Below are 27,789 nucleotides of genomic sequence, written 5' to 3'. Positions count from 1 at the left end.
ATACAAGAGCCTGAGGTCCCACACCACTGGGTTCAGGAGCACTTAATACCCTCCAACCATCAGGCTCCAGTGTTCAATAGCTTCACTCAGTTCAGCACTGAACTACTTCCACAAACTATGAGTCACTTTCAAGGACTCTACAACTAATGATCTTGATATAAATATATATATATGTGTGTGTTTATTTCTTTGTTCTATGGTAAATGCCTGCAAGAAAATGAATCTAAATGAATCTTAGAGTAGTATATGGTGACATATATTGTACATAATTTGATAATACATTTACTTTGAACTTTGAAATAAACATGGATATTCCTGTTTTAATGTTTGATAATGTTATACCCATGTGCAATAACGAAGAGCGAAAAAATACATTGATACACAAAAAAAGTTTATATTGAGGTGTGATTCCCTGTGTGTGACTATCCATCTACACAAATATAAAAGAATGCTAACTCTTAAGGGATCTTATTTTATTTAGAGATGCTGTGGCAAAACAGGCCCTACCGGCCCACCAAGGCTCGCTGCCCAGCAAACCACCGATTTAACCCTAGCCTAATCACAACCTAATCTAAACTAGTCTGATCTAAACCGTCCCTTCTTATCGTTACGTTTTTGGACTGTGGGAGGAAACTGGAGCAGAAGATGCCAGAATTGAACTCTGATGGCCCGAGCATAATAGCGTCGCGCTAAGCGCTGTTGCTCTGGTCCCGTGTGTGATATATCTCCGGTGTTCTGCAACTTTAATGAAGAAAGTTCTTGTATTACCATGGACTATTTTAGTAGTCAGCCCAAAACATGTTCAGTTGTGGGAAACACGCGCGACTGCAAATGTTGAAACCAGGCAAAAAGACACAGAATTCTAGAGGAACACAGCAGGTCCAGCAGCATCGGGGTGTGGAGGTGACGGGAGAAGGAATAACCAATAGTCACCTGCTCGTCTCCCTTCCCCTCCCGATTCATTCTGTCCATCATCTCTCACCCCTTTTCTGCCGCCTGTTGTCCAGCGGCCCCTGCCTCATGGCGTGTCCTCTCCTCTTGACACTAGCCACCTTCCCTCTCCACTCTCAGTCCTGAGGCAAGGTCTCGACAATTCCTTCCCCGTCCCCACCACCACCACCAGCGATGTTATTCAACCCGCTGAGTTGTTCCAGCAGATTGTTTTTTTTTTATTGATACTCCGTTGTTTTAAAGTACATCAACTTGTTAAAACCACACTACAGACAATGTCAGAAATCTTCAGAGAGTCCTCCGGTTCCTCAACTTTATATTAATGTTTTAAATCATGTGCAAAATCCTATCTACTGAAATAGATCCCGTCAATGGGCGACAGACGGGCAACGTATCGTAATTAAACTATCTGATTTATTAAATTCCCTTTCGACCATTACTTCAGCGACTCTAAGAAGTAAGGGAGCTGCACTGGCCCGCGACCGGCCCGGGCGAGAACTGAACACTTTGCATTGCAGTGCGGAGGCGGAGCCTCGATGCTGGTGGATCTCTCCCGGTTTGGGAAGGAGGCAACGAGGAGGGGTCGGCTCTTCGAGCGCCATTGAGGCAGCGGGCCAATGGGCGTGCCGATCCGAACTCCACACTGAATAACCAAGCGTCGCTAGGGAGCAACCTGGAGACGCAACGCTCCGTGTTGACCGGGAAACAGCGAGCAACAATTTGAGCCCGTGTGCCAGCGCAGCTTCCCCGGCTTTCACAACTTCAGCACGGCGATGCTATCAGAAAAAGTGCATTATCGGCAAGTTACACGCGGGAAACACTAGATTTCTCATATTTATTTATTTTCTTTAAAAAAAAAGTTGACGATCTCAATTATTTTCAAACAATTTCGGATGTTGTAACATTACCGAAACAATTTCCCTTCTCGGTGTTTGCTGCTCGGAGACAGGAGGATATTTTTGATGGCGTCTCAGCAGTCTAGAATTCAATCCTATTTGGAGAAAAACAAGATTGGCCCCCTGTTCGAGGTAACGTAAAAATAACGATAAAATATTTAACAGTGGGAGTAAAACGACAGCACGCGGGGATCGGAAGAAAGTGGTCGTCGAAAACTAGAGTTAACCGTGATGTCATCAATGCATAAAACTGTTGAGGAGTATAAAATCTCTAGTTGCTGGTAGACAAGTGAATATTTATAACGCGATCATCTATAATTAAGTCAGAAAAGGTCCAGTCACCGAAAGCGACTCCAACCCCACACCACTAAATACGATAGGGAGGGGAGGGGAGGGGGGGGGGGGAACGGAGTGGTGAGGGATGCCTGATTACTGGAACCTGTTTCAGAAACCTTACAGTGCATCTTGGCCATGGCTCGTTGCAGATTCGGCAATATTTAGATGATGATGCCTGGTGGAAGGTGTAGTACTCTAATTCATTATTTCTGTCCAGCATAAGTTGCCGTATAGAGCTCTTCAGGGTAGCAGAGGAAATTAAAGCGAAATGATATCTTACTGCCGAGGCGTTGTAAATTGTCATTTTATCTACAAAGCAGATACGTCAGTGCTCAGAGGAGATTCCCAAAGACAATTATATTCAAGAATTTTGCTTTTGTAGAGCAACGTAGAGAGCATATTAAAATAAATGCTCTCTTGGGGACTTTCAACGTGCGTTGTCATTTGCATGTCGCTGTGTTCTTAGTTTGTTTTCTGATGTTTTCGATGGTTCAGAAACCTTCTTGGTTACTGACAGTGTAACGGCCTCGGCAGCCTACAGCAAATTCTTTTTTTCATAAAAGGGAAATTTCTGAACCAAGCGGATTGTGCACCTGAGTCCAGCATAAGTGGCGAAGTCCCTTCGGCTAAAAGAGAATCAGTTCTTCGCATGTGAGAGCGCGCAAGCGTGTTTCAGTAATAGCGATAATCAGGATTTGGGATTCATGAAACAGCCCATTGATAAAGAGACACTGCCTTATGAAATAAACATGAACATTTTAGGTACGTTTGTACATTTAGAGTTGATGATGTTCAGACATATCGTTAAACATTGGCACGCAAGTCCAACCGGTGAAATGAGAACACCCCCCCCCCCATTCTCCTTTGCCAAACAAGAAGATAAACATTGTTAAGCATTTTTGAACGAAACCATTGTCCATTTATTTCGGTTTTTATTCGGTAGACATTCCAATTATCAGCTAATTGCAGTAAGTCGGTAGGCAATAATGCAAGAGTTAATGCTAAGTACGTGGTGTGTAATTAAACTCAATCTCATAATTTTCAATTTCCACAATTAAAATACTGAGGCTAAAATATTACATAGGGAAAACAGTGCAGAATTAAAAAGATTAATTTTTCATGATGGTCATGGTCTCCCTTTTCCCCTATGGCTTTCTAAATTGTATCTTTTAACAGCTGCCAATAGACCTACCCGTAAATAGGTGTAATTACATTTTTAGTACAAGTGTCCCGCGATAAATTTCTATCACTTGGACCTCAAAAGAACAGAATCGGACAATTTTGTCACTGTATCCTTTTTTTTCACTATTCAAGGGGATGCAAATTCGATCTGAAAAATATGATTTCTTTTGTCCACATTGTTTAATGCTTTTTGATTAATAAAATTAACTATCAATTTTGCTTTAAAGAAAAATAATTTTTTGTTTGCAGAAAATAATTCCAAACGTCATGTAGTGTTGAGCATAAAATTGTTTCATAACTTAATTCTGAAAAGTCTGAGATTTTTTTTTACCATGTGTCCCTCTTCTATCTACTCTGCATGTGTCCTTGTCATTTAAAAAAAATATTGTACTCAATTTTCCCATTCATCTCTCCCATCAATACAAAATCATAGAAATGCATAGTCCAGAAGTTAAGCCCTTCCAGCCTATGCTGGCTGTGGTGCTTATCTAAGCTAATTCCATTTGTCCATATTAGGCCCATATTCCTCAATGTCTTTCCTATCTACATAACTCTCTGAACACCTTTTAAACATTGTAATTACATCTGTTACTTTTTTCTCCATGAGCTGTACCCTTCCTGCAACTTACCATACTGCCTATTTTTGTGTCATCTGCCAATTTGGCCAATACCCATTCATTTCCTTCCTTCATTGAATTCCACTCCTAGCTGCGGTCTCTGTGATAGTCACTGGTCATAGGTTGCCAGCCTGAAATGATCCTATGTCTCTACATGTCAGAATTGAAGACGGTATTCTAGGTTTTCTAGAATTTTGTATAACTCTACCTTACATAAGAAATAGGAGCAGGAGTCGGCCATCTGGCCTGTTGAGCCTGCTCTGCCATTCAATAAAATCATGGCTGATCTGACCATGGACTCATCTCTACCTGCCTGCCTTTCCCTATAATCCTTAATTCCCCTACTATGTAAAAATCTATCTAACATTGTCTTACTAAGATAGCCTCTGTTGCTTCATTTGGCAGCAGATTCCACAGATTCACCACCCTTTGGGAAAAGCCATCCTAAATTTACTCCCCCGAATCTTGAGGCTATGTCCCCTAGTTCTAGTCTCACCTACCAGTGGAAACAACTTTCCTGTCTCTATCTTATCTACCCCTTTCATAATGTTATGTTTCTATAAGATCTCCTCTCATTCTTCTGAATTCCAGTGAGTACAGTTGCAGGCGACTCAATCTCTCCTCATAGTCTAACCTCCTCAGCTCTAGAATCAACCTGGTGAACCTCCCCTGCACTACCTCCAAAGCCAATATATCCTTCCCCAAGTAAGGAGATCAGAATTTCATGCAGTGCTTCAGATGTGGCCTCACCAGTACCCTGTACAATTGCAGCATAACTTTTCCGCTCTTAAATTCAATCCCTCTGGCATTGAAGGCCAACATTCCATTTGCCTTCTTGATAGCCTACTGCAACTGCAAACCAACCTTTTATGATTCATACACAAGCACTCTTTCTGCACAGCTGCATGCTGCAATCTGTTACTATTTAAATAATAATCTGATCTTCCATTTTTCCCTCAAAGTGGATGACCTCACATTTACCAACGTTATTCCATCTGCCAGACACTTGCCCATTTACTTAACCTATCTGTATCTCTCTGCAGGCTCTCCGTATCCTCTGCACAATTTATTTTTCCACTCAATTTAGTGTCATCAGCAAACTTAGATACACTACACTTGATCCCCCCTTCCAGATTGTTAATGTATATCATGAACAGTTGTGGGCACAGCACCGACCCCTGCAGCACACCGTTCACTTCTGATTGCCAATCAGAGAAATACCCATCTTTCTCCCTATTATTTTGTATATTGGCCCTCTTGGTATTAAAGCTAGCATTCTGTATAGGAATGTGAGTTATTGAAGTCCTGAACTTGTTTACAGGTCAACACCAACCACATCCAACTAAATAATTTTGTCTATTACCCCATTCTGTGCTCTGTTGCTCTAATTTGTCTTTAATTCCAAGAACCTCAGTTCTAGTTAAAAGTATCTTGTGAGAGATTTTATCAAATCTTCTGGGAGTATATAAATAACATCTATTAGTTATTTCTCTATTTGCCCCATTAATCAGCTCTTCAAAGATTTCAATCAGTTTCATTAGGAATGACTGACTCCTTCCAATTCTAAGTTGACTACCTCTGATCATCTGGTCACTCCATCTTTAATTGCATATCCTTGCAATTCCCTGAAAACATTGCAAATTTAGACTGCTGCCATCAACATTTGTTTCTACTATTCATCAAACTCAAAAGCATGGGTTTCTGCACCTGTGTCCACAACTGGATCCTTGACTTCGTTGATCACAGTCAATGCAGATTGGAAATAACAGCTCCTTGCTGACAGTGAACATGGGTGCATCTTGAGGATGTGTGCTTATCCCACTGTTTTACTCTCTCTACACCCATGACTGAGGCTAGCTACAGCTTAAATGGCAATTACAAATTTGATGATAACACAACTATTGTTGGCAGAATTTCACATGGTGAGGAGGTGTACAGGAGTGAGATAGATCAGCTAGTTGAGTGGGGTCACAATAAAAAAAAACCTTGCGCTCTTCGTCGGCAAGATCAGGGAAATGATTGTGAGTTTCAGGAAGGGGAAGTCAAGGAAACACACACCTGTTTTTACTGAGGGATCAACAGTGGATTGTCTGAGCAGTTTCAAGTTCCTGGGCGTCAACATCACTGAAGATCCTCTGTCCAACATACTGATGCAATTACAAAGAAGGCATACAGTGGCTATATTTCATAAGAAGTTTGAAGACACTTGATATGTCACCCTGAAAGACCCCTGCAAATTCCTACAGATGTTCTGTGGAGAGCATTCTAACCGGTTGCATCACTGTCTGGTATGGATGGGCTACTGCACAGGGTCAGAAAAAGCTGCAGTAAGTTACTAACTCAGCCATCTACATCATGGGTACTAGCCTCCTTAACATTGAAGACATTTTCAAAAGGTGATGCCTCAATAAGGCAATATCCATCAGTAGGGACCCCTATCACCCAGGACATGCCCTCTTCTCATTGCTACCATCAGGGAGGAGGTATAGGAGCCGGAAGACACACACCCAGCATTTTAGGAACAGCTTCTTTCCCCCTCTCCTCCCCCCCCCCCCCACCATCATGTACACTACCTCACTATTTTTGCTGCCTTTTTGCACTACATATTTAGTTTTTTATTGTTGTGTATTGTACTGTTGCCACAAAAGTTCAAATTTCACAACATATGCTAGTAATATTGAACCCGATTCTGATACTTGTCTGAAAACTTCTTTAAATCACTAGCTTTAAATTTTGTTGAAACTTGCTTTTTACAGCTCAATGGAATTCAATCTCATTGCTTTCATATGGACATGTTCTTGAAAGAACTGCACTCCGAACATTATACTCTTTTTGAAATGAAAGGCTCAATAGAACACCATCCTGTCATCTGGTGGATCAGTCAGATTTGAAAGTTTTCTATCTCCTCTTATCTTCTATATTGAAAATTGAGCATTTTGCTTTCTGACTGCCAGTTCATTCACTCTTAATTGTGCTTTTAGGAGGAAAATTCTAAAACACAAGAATATTAGAGAGATAAGTGGTGTACAGCCACATGAGATTGAGCAATCTGCAGATGCTGGAAACCCAAGCAACACATGCAAAATTCTGGAGGAACTTAGCAGGCCAGGCAGCATCCATCGTAAAAAGTAAACAGTCAACCTTCAGGGCCGAGACCCTTCATTAGGACTTCAGGACATCTAGTCCCGATGAAGGGTCTTGGCCCGAAACACCGACTGTTTACTCTTTTCCACAGATGCTACCTGGCCTGCTGAGTTCCTCCAGCGTTTTATGTGGTTTGCTACCATTCTGCTCTAGCCCTCTTTATTTGTAGTTTCTATAAAACACAAGATACTACATTACCACCACACACTGTGTGATGGTTTGTCACAGCTCTGTCTTTGCTAATGTGCTGGAAGTTCTTCCATAATGTTACCTGAGTTTATACTCCTGGCACTTGTGCTCAATGTCGTGATGAATGCTGTAAGAGAATATAGCAGCAGGGTGATCTGAAAGGCAACACTAACTTTGTTAAACAGACTTGCTATCTGATGTCAGTACTTGCATTGGGATTTGTCGTTGGGTGCCATGATGTCCAGCACTGACATTAGTTGGGTAGCAGAATCTCCCAACCTGCTGCTGTGTTGCCAGCTGGTCTTGTACTGCACCGGTTGACTATGTGCCAGCATAAAACTTGGCAAACTTTCCAGTTCTCAAGCTTGGAAAACTCTCCACTGAGCCTGCAGTAGATTAAACCTGGCACATTCACAGCATGTATTTCCAAACAAATAGGAGAAATCAGTTGCTTTGAAGATGGCAAGTGGAGTACTTTTCTTTATTTAATAAAGTTAGCTTAAATATTTTAATTGTTTTAAGTAAATATATTTATCCTTTATTTTGATATAAAACAATAACTATCATTTTAAGTTTTATTTTTAAGTAACTGGTTTTAAATGACAGTTACAGCAAAATAGTATTTAAACACCACACTGCCATAACTGACTGTCAATAATTAATAACTTGACAGTGGGTTATGTTAATGTAGTATTTAAGTTACTGGAATGTGAACAGAATTTTCAGTGAGTCAGGCAGCAGTGAATGAACTTTCAGACAAAAGGTCATTGACCTGAAATGTTAAGAGAAATTCTCTCTCCACAGGAGCTAGTCTATCTGCCTCATGCTTCCAGCATGTTCTCTTTCTATTTTAGAGTTTTTGCAGCTGTAGGATTCAGCTTTTTGTTTAAATTACTGAACCAGCAGATGAAGTTCTGGACCATTGATCCAGTGGTCCATATTGGAATCCTGCCATTGTAGCTTTAGAGTTTAAGTTGAAATAATTACATAAATCAGGAACTATAAGACCATAAGAAATAGGAGCAGAAGTAGGCCATTTGGCCCATCAAGCCAGGGCTGATTTATTGTCTTCCACAACCTCATTCTCCTGCCCTCTCCCTTTAATCTTTGACTCTCTGATTATCCAAGAACCTATCAACCTTTGTTTTAAATATACTCAATTACTTGGCCTTCACAGCCCTCCATGACAATGAATTCCACAGATTCACGACCTTCTGGCTAAAGAAATTCCTAGATTCAGTGACTGTAACAATGAAACTAATCACAGAGTACCGCTCTGTCATTGAGGGATGGCATCATTACCCTGTCTAGCCCATTTGTGACTTCAGATCTACCAGTGTGATTAATTCTTAACTGCTTCTCTGATTTTAAAAACAACAAATGCCAGCTTAAGTAGCAATGACCACATGTCATTTTTGTAAATCAAATATTTTAGTAACATTTGAGTAATATTGTAGATCCATTGTTTGATTAAGCATTCTTTGTTTACATAATTCAGTATGGGTTATATGTAAAAGTACGTGTATGGCATATGTCATTATGCCACCACATTATATACTGTATGAAATGAAGTTGACACATTTATCCCCAGCTTCTATGTTTTTTTTCATTTGGGTTTTGGAGGAAGAAAACACAAAACAAGGCGACGATGAAGTTTTAAAACTAACCCAAGACGATTACCTACCTATTGAAGCACAGGACATTTCTGTTTCTTCAGAAATGGAGAGAGATCATTGAGTTAAAGAAAAGCATAGCACAGAAAAATAGAGAGACTATCAGGTTTATAAAAAGCAGAAAATCGACGAAATATATGGTTTCATAAACAGTGAATACCGGGTGATGATGATAATAATAAAATTTTAGAAAGAGCAGAAATGGATAGTTACATTGGAAAGGGAGATGTGTTCAACTGCACAACAGATAACTGGATGACGTGCACTGAACACATTGAGCAGTATGTTGAAGCAAAAGAAAAGCGACTGTCAGTGTTACTGAGGGCAGTAGGTGGGAAAACATACAGTTTGCCTAGAAGTTTAACATTTCCAATCAAACCAGCTGAAATTAACTTTGCTGATATTGTAAATATACTGCAGGAACATTTAGATCTGAAAACATTGTTGATTGCAGAATGCTTTAGGTTTCATAAGCAGAATCAAAACAAAGGTGAATCCATTTGAGCACACATGGCTGAATTGAAGAGATTATCTGAGCATTGTCAGTTCAGTGACGGGCTTAATGATGTACTGAGAGATTGTTTAGTTAGTGGAATCTTACCGGAAAGCATTCAAAACCAGCTCCTAACTGAACACACAATTCGCATTTAAAAGGACTGTTGAAATCACTGTATTTGCAGCCAGTTGCAGTCAGGAATGAAAGTGAGAATAAACAAAATTGCAATGTCTGAACAGAAACCTGCCTGGTTGAACAAATTGTGTTACCATTGTGGCATGGGCTCACAGACCAATGCAGGGGTTCAAGGAGGAACCTGCAGAAAATGTAAGAAAGAAGGACACAAGGAGCATGTTGGGCGGACAAAAATAAATGGACCGCACAGGAAAGAGAAAAAGATTAAAAAGTCAAGTTGCTGTTTCAAAATGAGTGCTAATCTGAATAAACTGATAACGATGAGAGTGATTTAGGACTAGGTAGCTTTGAGATTTACAATGTGTAAACTAACAATATACAAGCAATAATAAACATGAGAAAGTCTGCAGATGCTTGAAATCCAAAGCAATATACAGAAAATGCTAGAGGAACTCAGCAGGCCAGGCAATATCTATAGAAATGAATAAACTGCCGACATTTCAGGCTGAGACCCTTCCTCAGGACTGAAAAGGAAGGAGGAAGATGCCAGAATAAAAAAAGATGGGGGTGGGGGGGGGGGGGGAGTTGAAGGAGGCTAGCTAGAAGGTGATAGGAGAAGACAAGTAGGCGGGAAAAGTGATGGGCTGGAGAAGAAGGAATCTGATAGGAGAGGAAAGAGGACCATAGGAGAAAGGGAAAGTGGAGGGGACCCAGGTGGAAGTGATAGTCAGATGTGAAGGCTGACTGGGGAATACAAGAAGAGGGGAAAGGAAGGGAACAATTTATTTTACTGGAAAGAGAAATCGATATTCATGTCATGACAGAATATGAAGTGTTGCTCCTTCACCCTGAAGGTGGCTTCTTCTTTGCACAAGAGGAGGCCATGGATCAACGTGTCAGAACAGGATATTGGAATTAAAATGTTTGGCCACCAGGAAGTTCTGTTTTTGGCGGATGGAGCGGAGGTTCTCAACGAAGCAGTCCCCTGATTTATGATGTGTCTCGCCAGTGTAGAGGCGGCCACATTGGGGCGACTCCTGCAGATTAGCAGGTGAAGTGTTGTTTGGGGCCTTGAGAGGAGATGAGGAACGAGGTGAATGGACAGGTGTAGCACTTGGGTTGCTTGCAGGAATAAGTGCTGGGAGGGAACTTAGTGTGGTGGAACAAATGGACAAGGGAATTGTGGTGGGAGCGATCCCTGTGGAAAGTGGAGGGTGTTGGTAAAGATATGTTTAGTGGTAAGATCCGTTTGGAGATGGTGGTAGTTGAAGAGGATGATGTGTTGGATGTGGAGGCTCATGGGATAGGTAAGGATAAGAGGACCTCTATCACTGTTAAGGTGGCAGGAAGATGGAGTGAGCGCAGATCTTTGGGAAATTGAGGAGATATGGGTGTGGGCAGCATCATTAATGGAGGAAGAGAAACCTTGTTCTTTGAAGAAGGAAGACACCTCTGATGTCGTGGAAAGGAAAATCGCGTTCTGAGGACAGAAAATAGATCAATATCCTCTGCCCAGGATAGAGGATATCTTTGTAAACCTTTCTGGAGAGAAACACTTCAACGAAGTAGACTTAGCTGAGGCCTACCTACAGATGGAGGTGAAAGAGCAATCTGGAGTGTTTCTCACTATAAACATCGACAAAGGTGTTTATTGCTATCATTGGCTTATTTTTGGAGTAGCATCTGCCCCTGCACTCTGGCAGAAAGCTATGGACCAGTTGCTGCAAGGCTGCCCACGCACTCAGTGTTACTTGGGTGACGTCATTGTTACCTGTAAAAATGACGAGGAACATCTCCAAAATCATAAGAGAGTGTTAAAAAGATTAGAAGATTATGGGCTCAGAGTATGACACAATGTGTAAATTCTTTAAACCAAGCATCACTTACTGTGTTCACACCATTGATGCAAAAAATTTACAGAAGTGTGCTGAGAAAATTGAGGGAGTGATGGATGCCCCAGGACCAAAAGACGTGTCACAGTTGTGGTCCTTTTTAGCATTTGTCAATTACTGTAACAGATTTCAGCCAAACCTGGCTACTGTGCTACATCCCTTGAACTTATGAAGACAGATCAGGAAGAAATGGCAATGGATAACCTCACAATAGAAGTGTGAGGTTCTACATTTTGGCAGGAATAATCCAAATAGAACATACAGGGTAAATGGTAGGGCATTGAGGAATGCAGTGGAACAGAGAGATCTAGGAATAACAGTGCATAGTTCCCTGAAGGTGGAGTCTCATGTAGATAGGGTGGTGAAGAAGGCTTTTGGAATGCTGGCCTTTATAAATCAGAGCATTGAGTACAGAAGTTGGGATGTAATGTTAAAATTGTACAAGGCATTGGTAAGGCCAAATTTGGAATATTGTGTACAGTTCTGGTCACCGAGTTATAGGAAAGATATCGATAAATTAGAGAGAGTGCAGAGACGATTTACTAGGATGTTACCTGGGTTTCAGCACTTAAGTTACAGAGAAAGGTTGAACAAGTTAGGTCTCTATTCATTGGAGCATAGAAGGTTGAGGGGGGATTTGATCGAGGTATTTAAAATTTTGAGAGGGATGGATAGAGTTGACGTGAATAGGCTGTTTCCATTGAGAGAAGGGGAGATTCAAACGAGAGGACATGATTTGAGAGTTAGGGGGCAAAAGTTTAAGGGAAACACGAGGGGGTATTTCTTTACTCAGAGAGTGATAGCTGTGTGGAATGAGCTTCCTGTAGAAGTAGTAGAGGCCAGTTCAGTTGTGTCATCTAAGGTAAAATTGAATAGGTATATGGACAGGAAAGGAGTGGAGGGTTATGGGCTGAGTGTGGGTAGGTGGGACTAGGTGAGATTAAGAGTTCGGCACGGACTAGGAGGGCCGAGATGGCCTGTTTCCGTGCTGTGATTGTTATATGGTTATATGGTTATATAAAACAGTGTAGGTGACTTTCCAAAAAACAAAGGAAATGGTGATGTCAGACACAGCATTCACGCATTATGATCCACATCATCCAGTGAAGCTTGCCTGTGACATCTCGCCTCATGGTATAGGTGCAGTCTTGACACATGTTGTGAGTGATGGAAGTGAACGCCCCATAGCCTTTGCATCACATTCCCTTACCGCTGCTGTGCAGAAAAATTGTGCAAAGATTGACAGAAAGGCTTTGAGTCTGGTTTGGGATGTAAAGCATTTCAACCAATACCTGTATGGGAGAGAGTTTACCCTCGGTACTGGTCATCAACCACTGGTGTCCATTTTCTATCCATAGAAGGGTGTTCCACTGACAGCAGCAGCACGAATGCAGAGATGAGCTCTGTTTCTTGGAGGACACAACTAAAAGATCGAATTCAAGAGGACAACTAATCATGGAAGTGCTGATGGATTGCCCTGTTTACCCTTGAAAAAGGAAATACCTGTAAAATTTACAAAAGAGGACACTCTTCTTGACATTCTCCCTAATGCAAATTGAAAGTCCCTCTGATAAGACAGAGATGATCCAAAGGGAAACTAGAGAAGGCCCAGAATGTCTCAGAACTATATGATATCTTAAAATGGCTGGAATATGCAGCAGGAATTCGAATTCCCCCACTTTTATCAGTGTTGGGATGAACTTGGCCTTGACGGAGGTTGCCTTATGTGGGGATTGAGAGTCGTTGTACCATTAAAGCCAAGAGTTAAAACGTTGGAGAAGCTGCATGCTGGTCATCTAGGCATGGTCAAAATGAAAGTTGATTTGACCACAGCATCTGCAGTGTATTTTGTGTCAAAATGAAAGTGTTGGCTTGAAGTCTGGTGGTCTGGGATAGATCAGCAGATCGAGTAGATGCCAAGAGTAGCACCTTCATGGGCACAAATTTCTTGGTAGTAGTGGATGCAGCTACAGAGTAGCCAAAGTATTCCCAATAGCCTCCACTACAGCCTCACACACTGTTGAATTATTGAGAAGCCTGTTCTCACAGACTGGTGTTCCAGAACACTTAGTCAGCGACAATGAACCGTAGTTTGTTGCGGAGGTGTTTCAGGCATTCCTGAAAGCCAATGGAATAAGACATGGTACATCTGCACCATACCACCCAGCCTCAAATGGATTGACAGAAACATTTGTCCAGAGTCTAAAGAATACACTGCAAACAACGTCAGCGGAACACATTAAGCTGACGCTGAATCAGAAGCTTGCCAATTTTCTCCTAGCACAACCACCAAGTCACCAGCTATGCCATTCCTGTTTCATCCCTCGTGCTCATGCTTGGATCTCCTCAAACCCAATTTCAGAAGAAATGTGCAATGCAAACAGCTGAGACAAATTTAAGGCTCCTCAGACAGTGAGGTTCAATGTTGCACTCTGCGCAAGCAGACCTGGCGAGGGTCTACAGAGGTGATCAAAAGTGGCTTCTTGGAAAGATTAAGGACATAACTGGACCGCATAGTGGAGAATGTGTCTGAAGTCATCTGGTGAGTTGAGGACAGCAGAGCCAATTGTTAGAGAAGAAAGGTGTCCCGAGCTTTCTGAGGCACTTCCTGCAGTCCCAGAGCCAACTCCTTCAACCAGCACAGGGGGAGGCACCAGGCCTTGAGATTGTTTCACAGCCACAAATCTCTCCTGTCAAGCAAAATGAACCCTTTTGTCTGTAAAGAGTAAGAAATCCTCCACAGTGATTGAATATTTAGGCCTAAATGGAACAATTTAAAATTTGCTAGGCTGTGGATGTCTATATAGTAGTTGTATTACATTGTGTACTCTGACTAGAGTCATATTTGAGTTGTGGGGCATTCTGTATTTTGCTGGAATTTATAGCTAAGCAGGGAAGAGTGTAGTGTGTTTAATGTTTTGGTAATATTTGAGTGATATTGTAAATGTATTGCTTGATAAAGTGTTCTTTGTTTACACGATTCATTATGGGTTACATGTAAAAGTATGTGAACAGCATGTGTCATTACACCGTCATGTCATATATGAGCACCTCACTAAATTAATGGTTGCCTCTCGGGGTCCGAGGAAGACTACATTGTGCAGGGTGGCAGCGTTTTTTTGCGAGCTCACCATCAACCCGGCATGGATGGAGAATGTGCTCGGGGGCGGCCTGTCATGGGATTGAACGCAGGAGCCTCCGCTCTCGAGCCCGGCACTGATCTCACTGCGCCACCAGCCGACCATTGCACAATGTAACCAGTGTGTGAAAGATATTAAAAATGGAAAAGCCTTGCACAGAGACGATCCCACTCTCGGCCTCAGAAGTCAGGATCCAGTGGCATGAAGAGTCGTTATGTCTGGCATCTTCCTTGGCTGCATTGGATGGCCGTATCTTCTTAAGCGCTCTGCCACACCCTACGCACTCCACAATGCGCTGCTGCAACGCCTTCCCAGCCGTTGAACCCCCCGGGGTTTCCTCCGCCTGATCCACCGAAGCAGTCTCCGCATGCTGGGATGAGCAAATTCCCATCTCACCAAGGGATTCAGACCCGTTGGCTACCCTCACCTGGTTTAGCCGGCCTGTCAAAGCCGTTGCCCGGGGTGTGGCCGCTGTCACATGCAAACAGCTACGAGGAGCCACAGGTGAGAGCTGGGCATTGGTGGGGACCAATAGATGACGAGACACTCCAAGGAGTGCGACAAGCCCCCCCATCTAGAGGTGCCACCTCTCCCATGCACCCCACTAAAGTAAAATGAAATAGACGTGTTTATCCCCGGCTCCTGTGTTTTTCGTTCGATTAGGTTTTGGAGGTACAAAGTATAACAGTCATGCACAAATAAATTTAAAACAGCTAGTGGGTCAGAGGCTGGGTTCTCACCATTTGTCAATGCCACCACTGTCCTATAAGTGCAGTTGACTTTGGCACAGAGACACACATGTTGCTGTGTTCTGTCATGCCAATAGGTCGGGTGCAGGGTTCCCAGTGGAAGATTTAGTCTGAGCTGTCATGGAAGATGGGCTATGACCCAAGGGAAGGTATCTTACCATCTCAGGATACTCTACCCCAACATGTTTTCTTTTCAGAGGAGCTTTTAGAAAAGGCAGTTTGCTTGGAGGGGAGTATGTTATTATGTGTGCATAATAAAGAACTTGTGTACCTAGTGGTCAGTGCAAGAGGTTCACCTGGCGCCAGATGCTACGATGGTGACCAGGTTGCATGTGCACAGAGTTGAGCAGCAGTTCAGTAATAAGATTTTCTGATAAAACACACACCAAGTTTGTCTTTATTAAGAACAAACATAACATGTTGTTAGAAGGAGGCGTGAGGTCTAAACATGGAGGGTAAATGAATACCATGCGCGACTAAGAAAGAGACTGCATGAGTACCAAAGGTGCTAGCAGCAAGTGACGGAGAGAAGCTGGCCAGCGAGGCAAGAGAGCACATTGTTCCCGAAATTCAACAGTCACCAGATTCACCAAGAGAAATTCAGGTGAGAGGCTGAAAGTTCCTGTCATGGCTAGGCTAAGTCCCCCACCACCTATGCAGTTTACCGGCAATCTAACTGATAATTGGAAATGCTTCAAATAGTGATTCAGGATATATTTATCTGCTAGCAGAGCAAGGAGACCGATGAAAAATTGAAAGCTTATATTTTCCCATATGTATGTGGATGTGATGCTGAGGGTTTATAAGGCACTGGTGAGGCCTCACCTTGAGTATTGTGAACAGTTTTGGGCCCCTCATCTTAGAAAAGATGTGCTGGCATTGGAGAGAGTCCAGAGGAGGTTCACACGGATGATTCCAGGAATGAAACAGTTATCATAAAAGGAATGTTTGATGGCTCTGGGTCTGTACTCTCTGGAATTCAGAAGGATGAGGGGGGATCTCATTGAAACTTTTCAAATGTTGAAAGGCCTAGACAGAGTTGATGTGGAAAGGATGTTTCCCATGGTAGGAGAGTCTAGGACAAGAGGGCACAGCCTCAGGTTAGAGGGGCATCCTTTCAAAACAGAGATGCGGAGAAATTCCTTTATCCAAAGGGTGGTGAACTTGTGGAATTTGTTGCCACATGCAGCTGTGGAGGCCAGGTCATTGGGTGTATTTAAGGCAGAGATTGATAGGTTCCTGATTGGATATGATGTCAGAGATTATGGGGAGAAGGCCAGGAACTGGGGTTGAGGAGGAGAGAAAAAAAGGATCAGCCATGATTGAATGGGGGAGCCGACTTGATGGTCTCATTCTGCTCCTGTATCTTATGGTCATTGGCAAAGATGCCTTGGACATCTATAACAGCTTTCAAATTGAAAAGACAGCTTTTATGTTGGACACTCTGATGACAAAATTTGAGGAATATTTTGTCCCAAGTGAAAAGATCACGTTTGAGAGATGTTTTTTCTTTCCCTGTGACCAGATACAAGGTGTTAGCTTTGACACACTGAGTAAGTCCTTTAGGACTTTGTAAGTCTTTTGGGTGTTTCTAGATGCTGGAAAGAATCTTAACTGAAGAGCCTGTGCTGAAGATCTATGATCTGGAAAATTGTACTAGGATCTTGGCTGATGCATCCTGGTATGGCCTTGGAGCAGTACTACTGCAGCAACATGATGACATGGCAGCCTGTGGCCTGCCTATACATTAAGGGTTTTAATAAGTGAGGAAGCCAGCTATGTTCGGATAGTGAAAGAGCTTCTTGCTAGCACATAATCATGTAAAGGGTTCCATCACTACATCTATGGACACAGACCATACACCACTGGTCTGAATGACTGTCCCATGAGGACACAGCGCAGAAAAGGCTGCAGAAATATGACGTGAAGATGGTCTACACACTGGGAAATTATTTGTTTGTTCCTGATGTGCTGTCTTGAACAGTTGACGAGAAAGAAAAGAGTAACTAAGAGATTGATGCAGATATACAAGCCTATGCAGACATGATTGTCACTTCCCTTCCAGTATCTCCTGTTAGAACAGAGCAGATTAGGAAAGCAGCAGGGTCAGATGAAGCAATGAAGGAACCCAAAGATGCAATGCAGAAAGGATGGCCAGCAGCTAAAAATAACCATCCAATGTGTATTCGGGATTATTCGGCATGTAGGGCTGAACTGTCAGCAGTGAAAGATATGGTCTTCAAAGGGAACAGATTTGTAATTCTGCAAGTCACAATGCAAGGAAGTACTCCAAAGATAGATGAAGGGCATGTTGGTGAGGAAATATGTAAACATTGAGCTCATGAAGTGATGTACTAGCCATGAATGAACCAAGACATCAGCCAGACCACTGCTTCATGTGAAATATGCCTTACCTACAGACCACAGTAGCAAGCAGAACCACTTACACCATACCCTTTACCAGACAGGCTGTACTTCAGAATTGGGGTGGATTTGTTTGAACTTAATGTGAAGAGTCACATTGTTGAAACAGACTACTTTTCGAATTACCCAGAGGTCTTAACACTGCAATCAATATCCAGCAAAATGGTTATCACCTTCCTAAACGCTGTGTTTGCGAGGCACGGAGTTCCATGTGAGGTAGTATCAGACAATGGTCCACAATTTTCTAGTGGTGAATTTGAGTCCTTTGGGGGTTTTCACATATAACTTCAAGTCCACATCACCCAAAATCTAATCGCCTAGCAGAGTTCAGTCAAAGTAGTGAGGGGCCTCCTGAAGAAAGTGCAAGATGCTCAAGAGGATTTCCACAGCTATCTAATGATTTAAGGAAGTACACCACTGCAGAATGGCCTTTTACCAGCCTGAATACTGATGGATCGATGTGTACGCATTAACTTTCAAATAGGCGAAAACCTGTTGACACCTAAAGGAGCACACAAGGGCAATTCAGCTAAGGTGAAAGGGAAAGAAACACAGAAGCAGTATCATGACAAGACTGCTAAAAACCTACCAGTCGTAAAACCTGGAGATTAAGTGTGAATCCGGGATCACGACTCTGGCGGATAGTCCATGCAAGGATATGGGCAAGAGGAAGTAGCTCCACATTCCTACTAGATTCAGGCAGAGCGAGGGCCACCTCAGAGAAGGAACTGCATGGATCTATGACCACAAGCTCCAACCTATAGTTGTGATGTGTCACCTGTCAGTACATCAAAGGGGCCAGCATATGAAAGAAAGGAACATGTTGATCAGAGTTCTCAGAAGGAAATCAATATTAACACAGCAAATGCATGCAATACACCAGTGGAAACATAGCAGGCAAAAAAGTACCACTAAACCACTTCCAAGACTGATTGAAAGTTGTGAGTGGGTAAAGGACTGCAATTGCTCATTACAATTGATGTTGAAATGTCGAGTAGTTGAAAATTAGAGATGGACTACGGAATATAGATAACTATTGGGAAGAATTATTGTTCCTTGCAGGTTTATGAGGACATACTATTGCGTTTGTTTTTCTTTCAAGAAGTGAAGTTGTGTTAATATGTTATTAATAAAGAACTTCAGTTTCCAGTGGTCAATGCAAGGGGTTCACTCGGAACTGAAAGCCATGATGCTGACTGGGTTATGCAGTAGTACAGTAATGAAATTGTTGCTGTTCCTTTTCGCTCCTTGTGGCGCATTGGGCAACATTTTTTTTACCATTTCCTTAGTATTTACCTTCTTTATGAGGCCAAGTTGCTATCTCAGCACTCAACCTAGCATGGATGGAAAGTGTGCAAAGAGCCGAGGGGATTTGAACCCAGGGCCATTGGCCTTGAAGTCCCCTGCTGATGCCACTACACCATCAGTCAGCTAATTCAGTAATAAACCCATGCCAAGTTTGTCTACATATCAGGTAGTATCCAGGATGATTCCCCCTACTTGCTTTGTCCTGGACACACAGAAGTTTTCAGTGACGGTAGCCAGTGACTTTTCAGCGGACCTGATATTTCACTCTAGTTTTTGCATATTGTTAAAGGACGCTGCACCAAATCTGATAATAATGGTTGATGTGAGGATACTGTCCATGATGGATTTGTAGAATTGTACCATTATATTCTTGGGACATTGGAGTTTTACCAACTGCCCAAGAAATACATCCTTTGTTGAGCTTTTTTGTTAGTGAAGGAGATGCAGTTCTCTCGCATGAGGGTCTTGCAAAATAACGATGCCCAAGATGGGAAGCAATCACTTGGGAAAATGTTGGTGTTGAGGATCAGCCATGGTGCAACAGACCCAATAGGCTGTAAAGGCTAATCCTCTAACAATTTTGTTTACTCTTTTCATATAACAATGTCAGGCAGGGACCATAAAAGGGATTTAGACAAACATGTGAAGAAGCAGGAGATGGAAGACTATGGACCATATACAGGCAGATGGGATTAATATAAATTGGTATTATGAGTGGCACAGACATCATGGACCTAAGGCCCTGTTTCTCTGCTGTAATGTTCTGTGTTCTATAGCTATGTTTTTGTTATAGAAGATTGACATATTAAAGAACCCAAGTACTGATTTGAAAAATAAGCATTTTTTTCCTGTTCCAATTCATTATTTGTGCTGACAAAATGCTGACATGCTTGCATGCACTAACAAACAGTGAACACAAACAGGGTACTTACTCATTTTCACTGGCTTGGCGAGGTAATATTATTTGGATATGCCAATAGCCCAGATCAGAATGTCTCACCAATCAGAGGGATATACAAATTTAAGTTGTTTCGAGGGATTATTTCGCTTGATTTATTTTTACATGTAAATATCACGGAAATTGTTCCCTTACTGTGAAGAAATTAGAAAGATGAAAAAACTGAAAGCCATAATGTTGGTGAAGACATGTAGGACATTTTGCTGCAGTTAAAACCAAATACAGAGCATTTTCATTAGTAAGAAATGATTCTACTGTGCCTTTACTTTTCCCTGCTTTAAGCTCAAAAGTGAACAATTATTTCCTTTAAATGGTGTAGTGGGGGATGGTTCTAATTGGTGCTGAAGAGGACTCTGAAGCAATACAAAATATGTTAAGTTTTTATCTGCAATTTGAGAAGGATAAGGGCAGATCAGAGGTGTCAGTGTTGCAGTTGAACAGGGGAGACTATGGAGCCATGAGGGAGGAGCTGGCCAAAGTTAAATGGACGGATATCCTAGCAGAAAAGACAGTGGAACAGCAATGGCAGGTATTCTTGGGAATAATGCACAAGGTGAAAAATCAGTTCATCCCCTGGAAAAGGAAGGATTCAAAGGGGGTAAAGGGGCCACAGTGGTTGACAAAGGAAGTCAGAGATTGCATAGCATTAAAAAAAAGTATGACAGAGCTAAGGTGAGTGGGAAGACAGATGATTGGGAAATTTTTAAGGAACAACAGAACTTAACTAAAAAGACAATACAGGGAGAAAAAATGAGGTACGAACGCAAGCTAGCCAGGAATATAAAGGAGGATAGCAAAAGCTTTTTTAGGTATGTGAAGAGAAAGAAGATAGTTAAGAACAATGTTGGGCCCTTGAAGAATGAATTGGGTGAAATTGTTATGGGAAATAGAGAAATGGCAGAAGAATTTAATAAGTACTTGAGATCTGTCTTCACTAGGGAAGACACAAGCAATCTCCCAGATGTATGGATGGGCCAAGGACATAGGGTAACAGAGGAAATGAAACAGATTGACATTAGGAAGGAAACGGTGATGAGTAGACTGATGGGACTGAAGGCTGACAAATCCCCAGGTCCAGATGGTCTGCATCCTAGGGTACTAAAGGAGGTGGCTCTGGATAGTACGGATGCATTGGTAATCATTTTCCAATGTTCCTTAGATTCAGGATCAGTTCCTGAGGATTGGAGAATGGCTAATGTTATCCCACTTTTTAAGAAAGGAGGGAGGGAGAAAACAGAGAACTATCGTCCTGTCAGCCTAACATCAGTAGTGGGGAAGATGCTAGAGTCCATTATTAAAGATGAAATAGTGGCATATCTAGATAGCAGTGATAGGATTGGGCCGAGCCAGCATGGATTTACCAAGGGCAAATCATGCTTGACTAATCTATTGGAGTTTTTCGAGGATGTGACCAGGAAGTTAGACAAGGGAGATCCAGTGGATGTAGTGTACCTTGATTTTCAGAAGGCATTTGATAAGGTCCCACATAGGAGATTGGTGGGTAAAATCAGAACTCATGGCATTGGGGGGAAGATATTGACATGGATAGAAAACTGGTTGGCAGATAGAAAGCAAAGGGTAACTGTGAATGGGTGTTTCTTGGAATGGCAGGTGGTGACTAGTGGGGTACCACAGGGCTCAGTATTGGGACCACAGCTGTTTATGATTTACATCAACGATTTAGATGAAGGCATTGAGAATAACATCTGTAAGTTTGCTGATGATACTAAACTGGGTGGCAGTGTGACACGTGATGAGGATGTTAGGAGAATTCAGAGTGACTTGGATAGACTGGGTGAGTGGGCAGATACTTGGCAGATGACGTTTAATGTGAATAAGTGTGAGGTTATCCACTTTGGGAGTAAGAACAGGAAGGCAGATTATTATCTGAACGGTGTAGAGTTAGGTAAGGGAGTAATACAAAGAGATCTAGGAGTCCTTGTTCATCAGTCACTGAAGGTGAATGAGCAAGTGCAGCAGGCAGTGAAGAAGGCTAATGGAATGTTGGCCTTTATTACCAAGGGAATTGAGTACAAGAGCAAGGAAATCCTTTTGCATTTGTACAGGGCCCTGGTGAGACCACACCTGGAGTATTGTGTCCAGTTTTGGTCTCCAGGGTTAAGGAAGGACATCCTGGCTGTAGAGGAAGTGTAACGTAGATTCACGAGGTTAATTCCTGGGATGTCCGGACTGTCTTACGCAGAGAGGTTAGAGAGACTGGGCTTGTACACGCTGGAATTAAGGAGATTGAGAGGGAATCTGACTGCAACATATAAGATTATTAAGGGATTGGACAAGATAGAGGCTGGAAATATGTTCCAGATGCTGGGAGAGCCCAGTACCAGAGGGCATGGTTTGAGAATAAGGGGTAGGTCATTTAGGACAGAGTTAAGGAAAAACTTCTTCTCCCAGAGAGTTGTGGGGGTCTGGAATGCACTGCCTCAGAAGGCAGTGGAGGCCAATTCTCTGGATGCTTTCAAGAAGGAGCTAGATAGGTATCTTATGGATAGGGGAATCAAGGGATATGGGGACAGGGCAGGAACCGGGTATTGATAGTAGATGATCAGCCATGATCTCAGAATGGCGGTGCAGGCTCGAAGGGCTGAATGGTCTACTTCTGCACCTTTTGTCTATTGTCTATTGTCTATAAAAAGCCATTAATAAACTTGGTCTGTAGTAGGAAATGAATTTTAAAGTAGATTTGAAGGAAATGTTATGTTTGTTGGTGGAATGAGGAGAGCAGATAGACTGTGGAAATTAATTCTAGATTGATTAGAGGGTGAAAGCATCTAGGGAATTCAGAAATACAAGACGTTTTGCAGCTGCTGGAAATACAGAGAAATACACCAGTTCTGATGAAATGTCTTGACCCAAAAGGTCTCGACTATTTATTACTTCCCATGGATGCTGCCCGACCTGCTGTTCATCCAGCATTTTGTGTGTGTGACTCTAGGGAATTCAGATACACTTTGAATATCAAACCCATAAAATTGGAAGAAAGCACTTTCATTTGCCAGAAGAAAGTGGAAAGCAAAGAATTTATGTTAAGTTTGGTAAGACAACACTTTGAGTACAGGTTTGAGTTTCATCACTTTATTATAAAATTTACTGGAGAAAGAGAAAAAATGATTAACAAGGTTGATTTCCAACACCAGTTGTTTGTGTTGTAAATTACATGTAAAATGTCGAGAAAGCACAAGGTAAAGTTTGTAGCAAAAAAAAAACCACTGTATGGGTCAGGCAGTATCTGTGGAAACAGAAAGGTGGTTGATGCTTTAGCTCAAGAACTTGCATCAGGGCTGAAGTGAGCTAGCCAATATAAAGAGGTGATAGGGAGGAATGAAGAAGGCACTTGCAGGTGATAGGTTGAACCAGGTTGAGCAAGGTGAAGGAGGGGTATGATTGGTAGATGGAGACAATTGAGGGAGGGCAAAATGAGCTTTGGCCAGAGGACAATTCAGATATCAGAAATTTTGAGAGGAGGGGACTTCAATCGGTTCCACTGCTCGAGGATAAAAGGCAGCAGTGAAAAAGATCTTTGATCAGCGACCAATCAGCACTTGGGATTGATTAGGAAGAGAAAAGTGAAGGAAGGCAGTGGCAAGTACAGCAACCATTGTCGTAGCATCCATTGTCTGAGTGGATCTTCTGGCTTTAGCTCTTCAAGGCTTCAGTCAGAGAAAGCAAAGAAAAGTAACGATCAAGTTTTTTTTCATTCTCATCCTTATATCTGCTCAGCTTGGAAAATAGGGATGACAGGCAAGATAGTTGAATGCTCCTCTTGTGGGATGTGGGAAGGCAGGAAGGCTTCCAGTGTCCCTGATGACAACAACCCTCTTGGACAGGTTCCACCTTCCACACAAATGGTCCTGGTGATCCAGTAACCTAAAGTTAGTCCCTTGCATCTTTCCTTAGCCTTCTTCTGACATCCTCTTCTATCCCTATGCTTACCAGTTCATGGCACCAGAAGCAATCTGGAAGTTAGTCCCTTTGAGGTCCTGATCTTTAAATGGCCTGTTAGCTCTCTAAACACATTTTGCAGAACATCTTCCCTTCCCCTCCCATTGGAGTTGGTGTCAATGATGGTAAAATCTTTCAGTATGTCCTGTAGCCTCAGTGCGACATGCTTTATCCTGGCAGCAAGGAGGTTGTATTGTGTTGGGCCTCACTGTGATGGTGCAGGAGGCCGTAGACAGGTTAGAGTGTGACCAGACAAGGAAATAAAATAGCAATCAGAAGTGTACAATCACTGATGAGCTCAATGCAGGTTCTCTGCAAGGCATTAATCGAAGTCTTCAGTGTAGAAGAGATCACATTATTAACACTGAAAGCAGTGCGCTTGGTTTGGTGGTTTCCAAGATAACTCATCAGGTGGAAAGTGGCTGAAATAGTGGGCCAGTGTGTAGTTTGTGATGTGTTGGTGTTCTACCTGCTGCTTCTTCAGGCTTCATTGTACTCCCAATGCATGGTCTCAAAGGGTTCACAAATGCTCTTCCACTTCCATTTTGAGTGGCCGTGGGCTAGAGCTTTCCAGGAGTCAGTAGGAATGCTGCACTTAAGAAAGCTTTGATCACATCCTCGATTCTTTTTCTCTGTTCACTCAGTAACTGTTGCTCCAGACTGAGCTTGGAATTGAGCATTTTTGGATTCTGGTATGTGGACAATGTAGCCAGTTCAACATAGCCAAAGGAGTGTAACTTGGGCCTCAGTGTTCGTGGCTAAGGATGTTAATATTGGTCATTTGGCAAATTTGGAGGATTTTATAGAGACGGCATTGGTGGAAAAATTCCAATGTTTGGAGATGCTTGCTGTAGAATAGTCAATGAATCAGTAGTGTATAGGAAGGAAGGATTATTCCTGCCTTGTAGTTCATGAGTTTTGTTCCTGATCTTCAAATATTCTCTTCCTCAATTGATGATAGATTGTGCTGGAGCATTGAAAGTGATAGCTAATTTCATCATCAATGACTTCCTTCACCAAGAGTTGGCTCGTGGGATGTGGGAAAAATATCCACATTTCCAGGGTCACATGATGAGCCTTTATTGTTGGAGAGCTGTGTACTGTCACAGCACCTGGACAATTTTCAGTCTTCAGCTGATACTTATTACAAGTGGTTGCAAGATAGCAGTAGAAAGTCAGCTGAACATGAACTCCTTCAGTCCATCTGGAAAACCTCTTTTTCTTACTCGAAATGACATTGCCTATTTTTCTGTTGTGTGAAAAGTGCAATAATAGGAAGACAGGAAAATCTGGCCAGATTCCTGAGTTCCTCATTTACGAGAAGGCGTTGGTGCAATGTTGGTGAAGAGGGTGAAAAGGCAGTGAGTATGGATTTTTTTTATGGTTTATGATCCATCTGTAGGTCATTAAGACCACTTTCCTATCGCATGGCTTAATAAGCTCTCCAAAACTAGATTCTGTTTCAACGACACCTCTGTTATTGCACTAATAATTTGCACTTAAAAAATTCAGGTGTTTATGTTGCAGTTATCAATCAAACTTAATTAGTCTGAATATCAGAGTAAAATAACTATTTTGACATTTCCCATTTCAGTAGATTCCAATAACTAGTAGTGCTAAGCGTTTGATGTAAAGTGCAAGGGTGCTGCTTACAGTGGAGTTAAACAGAACATTTGCTAACGTGCTTGAAAAACCTTGTGTTTCTATTTACATTTTGAGCTGATTTATTTACTATGTACTTCTGTGAAAAGGCTGCCTTTTGGCAGCCTCTACTGTCAGGTTTACAACAGTTGCCTTCTCCAAAGCACAGAATGGATAAAAAATAGGAACAATAATGTACTACGTGAATGCTGTCACCTGCAAGTTTGCCCATGAATTTTCCTTGGAAGTGTACCCCCATGTATCCAGTGAAATATCAGATGATATAATATTGAGGAATCATCATCAGTCCAAAGCAACCGTTTGAGGAGAGTAGCCACCATAATTATCATAGTACATGTTGTAACATGGCAGATATGTGAGTGCTCTGCAAATTGTGGGAACACATAAAACAAAAGGTTTATGGCTAGACATATATTTTTAATTCATTTTTGCATAGAATACGTGGTGAGCCTTAATGACCTCTCACCAAATTGTAGAGGGAGAAAGGAATGAATTGGGGAGAAGATTGAGGGTGGTATGTTGTGACTAAACTTAAAGGTTGAATGGGCTGAGAAAATGATGGATAAGGGCAAAGGGAAATCAAAGATGAAATGATGGACTTGAGGCAGGGAGATAATGGAAATCAGTGAGGAGATGACAGAGCGGGAAGTGTTCTGATGGCTAATATGGTCTGATCCAGTGTAAAAAGTGAGGGGCTTTGATAGTCTAATGAACCTTGAGTACGATGATGCCCATCAACCAGTGTAGGGCTGCTGGCATATCATACAAGTAGTGTTAGTTAGATGATGCCTGGCCTGGCCCACTTTTGAGAATGATCACCAGGAATGTCAAATGGAAATGGGAAATTAACATGGAATAACTAACTATTCTGGAAGAATCTTCTCTGCGGATTCCCTGGCAATCACCTAGTTTGGGATGTAAAGCAGAACCATGCTCTAACCCTCCAGTTAAAAAAATCCAATTGCAAAAGTGATGTAAGGAGGATCAAACATGAGGAAATCTGCAGATGCTGGAAATTCAAACAACACCACACACAAAATGCTGGTAGAAGACGGCAGGCCAGGCAGCATCTATAAGGAGAAGCATTGTCGACGTTCCGGGCCAAGAACCTTTGTCAGGACTAACTGAAAGGAGAGATACTGAGAGATTTGAAAGTAGTGGGGGGAGGGGGAAATGCGAAAGGATAGGAGAAGACCGGAGGGGGTGGGATGAAGCTAAGAGCTGGAAAGGTGATTGCCAAAAGTGATACAGAGCTGGAAAAGGGAAAGGATCATGGGACGGGAGGCCTCGGGAGAAAGAAAAGGGGGGGAGCACCAGAGGGAGATGGAGAACAGGCAGACAACTAAATATGCCAGGGATGGGGTAAGAAGGGGAAGAGGGGCATTAACAGAAGTTAGAGAAGTCAAAATGAATCCAAACTCAGGTTGGAGGAACAACACCTTATATACCAGCTGGGTAGCCTCCAACCTGATGGCATGAACATTGACTTCTCTAACTTCCATTAATGTCCCTCATCCCCTTCTTACTCCATCCCTGACATATTTAGTTGTTTGCCTGTTCTCCATCTCCCTCTGGTGCTTCCCCCCGCCCCCACTTCTTTCTCCCGAGGCCTCCCGTCCCATGATCCTTTCCCTTCTCCAGCTCTGTATCACTTTCGCCAATCAACTTTCCAGCTCTTAGCTTCACCCCACCCCCTCCGGTCTTCTCCTATCATTTTGCATTTCCCCCCTCCCCCCACTACTTTCAAATCTCTTACTATCTTTCCTTTCAGTTAGTCCTGACAAAGGGTCTCGGCCCGAAACGTCGACAGTGCTTCTCCTTATAGATGCTGCCTGGCCTGCTGTGTTCCACCAGCATTTTGTGTGTGTTGTAAGGAGGATCACATTACATTCTGAGGAAGCACAGTATAGACATGCAAGATACTTCGTAACGTTTAGTGATTAGATCCTTGATAGGACTCTACCACATAGTGTGAAGTATCTTGCAGGTTTGAATTTTTGGGTTGTTTTAGTCAAATGTTGTGGGCATTCACTTTTTCTGTTGAGTGAAATGCAATATTGTTCAAATAATTAATGCT

General features: G+C 42.3%; 1 protein-coding gene across 2 annotated transcripts in view; it reads left to right on the top strand.

Moving 5' to 3' along the window:
* Nucleotides 1-1,611: 1,611 nt before the first annotated feature.
* c1h8orf34 (chromosome 1 C8orf34 homolog) overlaps nucleotides 1,612-27,789 on the top strand; it is a 304,839-nt gene continuing 278,661 nt past the window's right edge. For both annotated transcript variants that reach the window (XM_073040956.1, XM_073040946.1), the window contains exon 1: nucleotides 1,612-1,979. In XM_073040956.1, the coding sequence (XP_072897057.1) occupies nucleotides 1,914-1,979 (66 nt within the window). In that variant the 5' untranslated portion in view covers nucleotides 1,612-1,913. The remainder of the gene's footprint in view (nucleotides 1,980-27,789) is intronic.

Source organism: Hemitrygon akajei, chromosome 1 (genome assembly GCF_048418815.1).
Source record: "Hemitrygon akajei chromosome 1, sHemAka1.3, whole genome shotgun sequence".
Lineage (NCBI taxonomy): Eukaryota > Metazoa > Chordata > Chondrichthyes > Myliobatiformes > Dasyatidae > Hemitrygon > Hemitrygon akajei.
The sequence above is the reverse complement of the archived record's forward strand: the minus strand, read 5'-3'. Positions and strand labels throughout refer to the sequence as shown.